The 2,576-nt window shown below is 64.3% G+C and overlaps 2 protein-coding genes across 2 annotated transcripts in view; both read left to right on the forward strand.

Annotated features, from left to right (window-relative positions):
* The window catches only part of LOC120510635 (splicing factor 1-like), a 10,294-nt gene extending 9,791 nt beyond the window's left edge, over window positions 1–503 (forward strand). The window contains 1 exon segment of the mRNA XM_039726633.1: window positions 356–503. Coding sequence (XP_039582567.1) covers window positions 356–503 — 148 coding nt within the window.
* A 999-nt stretch (window positions 504–1,502) lies between these two features.
* The window catches only part of LOC120510634 (glycogen phosphorylase, liver form-like), a gene marked incomplete at its 3' end in the record, with an annotated part of 3,109 nt that continues 2,035 nt past the window's right edge, over window positions 1,503–2,576 (forward strand). The window contains 3 exon segments of the mRNA XM_039726632.1: window positions 1,503–1,973; window positions 2,229–2,307; window positions 2,547–2,568. Of these exon segments, the coding sequence (XP_039582566.1) occupies window positions 1,731–1,973; window positions 2,229–2,307; window positions 2,547–2,568 (344 nt within the window).

Genomic DNA, 2,576 nt, shown 5'->3' on the forward strand with positions numbered 1-2,576 from the left:
ATTTTGGGGTTATTTAATGGGTTTGGGTCATTCCCGTTCCTTCGGGGGGGTTTGTTCATTCCCTGTGATTTCCTGGGAAATGAAGGGCTGTCCCACACAAATGAGTTTTCCTTTTAATTAACACCCCGCTAATTAACCCAAATCCCAAATGAGCCCCCCTGGGGCTGGGCTGTGGTTGGGGGGGGTGGTCTTGTTCCTTTTAGGGGTTCCCTGTCCCCCTTCACCTCCCCCTCTACCCTTAATTAGCACCCCATTTAATTACCCCAGGCTGCTCAGCCTCTATCGGCATGCCTCACCCCTTCCTCTAATTAACCCCCAGCGCTAATTAACCCTTTCTTTCCCCCCCAACCCACAGATACGACGACCACCACGAGCGCTGGCAGCGCCTCCCTCCCTCCCTGGCAGCAGCAGGCGGGGGGGGGTGCGGCGGGGGCCCAAAAAAAACCACCGACATCAGGGGATCCCCCCCAGGACTGATTCAATGGGGGGAACCCCCCCCTTGAGGATTGATTCATTGTGGGGACCCCCCCTCAAAAAAAACCCCACCGACATCGGGGGATCCCCCCACCTCCAGGACTGACTTATTGTGGGGCCCCCCCAAAAAAAAAACATTGACATCAGGGGATCCCCCCCCTTTGAGGACTGATCCATCACAGGGAGCTCCCCCTCCCCAAAATACCGGGGAGCCCCCCCAGACTGATGAACTGTGGGGACCCCCCCTCCCCAAAAGACCGGGGAGCCCCCCCCAGACTGATCCATTGTGGGGAGCCCCCCCTGCCCCCCCATGGGCTGTTCCACCATGGGGAGCTCCCCCCTCCATGGGGGGACACACCCCGGGACCCCCTCCCCTCCCCCCGGGGCGTTCGGGACCCCCCGATTTGGGGAGGGGGCAGGGGAGTGTGCGGCCAGCAGGGGGCGCTGTCGGGCGTGGGGGCGTGGCTGTCAGCGCTCTCAAGCTCCGCCCCTCATGAATAATTAACGACCAATTGTATTACCCGCAATGGACTCCGCCCCTCATGAATAATTAACGACCAATTGTATTACCCGCCTTGGGCTCCGCCTCTTTATGAATAATTACCCTGCGCGACGGTGATGGGGGCGTGGCTCCATTCTGGCTCCGCCCCCCTCCCCCCTGCCCCCCCATGGGCTGTTCCACCATGGGGAGCTCCCCCCTCCATGAACTGATGGATTTTGGGGTGCCCCCCCCCCAAAACCCCCCGGGACCACCTTGTGAACTGGTTTACCCCCCCCCCCAATTGTATTACCCGCAATGGACTCCGCCCCTCATGAATAATTAACGACCAATTGTATTACCCGCCTTGGGCTCCGCCTCTTTATGAATAATTACCCTGCGCGACGGTGATGGGGGCGTGGCTCCATTCTGGCTCCGCCCCCCTCATGAATATGGAATCAGCCGCTAGCTCAAAGCGCCCGGGGCGCCGCTGCAGCCGCCCCCGGCCCGGAGCCCCCCAAGTCCCAAACCCCCAAAACCCGGAGCCCCCCAGGACCTCCCCAAAACCCGGAGCCCTGCGGACCCCTCCCCAAAACCCGGAGCCCCCCAAAACCCGGAGCCCTCCGGAGCCCCCGCAGCCCGGACCCCCCAAAACCCGGAGCTCTCCGGACTCCCCCAACGCGGATCCCTGCGGACCCCCCAAAACCGGACCCCCCGGAGTTCCCCATCCCCGTAAAGCCCCCCTGACTCTCCAGCCACCCCCCCCATCTGTGTCGCCATGTCGCGACCGCTGAGCGACGAGGACCGGCGGCGCCAGATCAGCGTGCGGGGCCTGGCGGGGCCCGAGAACGTGGGCGAGCTGAAGCGCAACTTCAACCGGCACCTGCACTTCACCCTCGTCAAGGACCGCAATGTCGCGACATCGCGCGACTACTACATGGCGCTGGCACACACCGTGCGCGACCACCTGGTGGGGCGCTGGCTGCGGACACAGCAGTACTACTACGAGAAGGACCCCAAGGTGGGGGTTTGGGGGGGCTTTGGGGGTCCCAAAGGGGTCTGGGGGCTGCAGAGCCAGCAATGCTATAAGGAGAAGAAACTCAAGGTGGGGGTTTGGGGGGGCTTTGGGGGTCCTAAAGGGGGCGGGATTTGTTGGGGGATTGAGGGGGGCAGAGAGGGGACAGCGGGCGGAGGGAGGGGGATGGGGAGGTTTTGGGGTGTCCCCCCCCCATTTTTGGGGTCCCCCCAACCCCTGCTGTGCTGTCGCCGTCCCCAGCTCGGGCTGGACATGGAGGAGCTGCAGGAGATCGAGGAGGACGCGGGGCTGGGCAATGGCGGCCTGGGGCGGCTGGCAGGTGCGGGGGGGGACAGCGCGGGGGTCCCCAGGGGGATGGGGGGGTCCCCGCCCTGTCCCTGGTCCCCACAATGTCCCCGTTGTCCTCCCCGATCCTCTGATTGTCCCCAGGACTGTCCCCGGTGTCCCCCTCCCCCCGGGACGGGCTGGGTCTCCGGGATCCCCCCCCGGGATGCTCCTGTCCCCCCATGTCCCCATGGTGTCCCCAATGTCCCCGGTGACATCTCCCTGTCCCCCCAGCCTGTTTCCTGTCCTCCATGACCCCCCCCC

The sequence above is a fragment of the Passer montanus genome, unplaced genomic scaffold (assembly GCF_014805655.1).
Source record: "Passer montanus isolate IOZ18808 unplaced genomic scaffold, ASM1480565v1 scaffold590, whole genome shotgun sequence".
Classification (NCBI taxonomy): domain Eukaryota; kingdom Metazoa; phylum Chordata; class Aves; order Passeriformes; family Passeridae; genus Passer; species Passer montanus.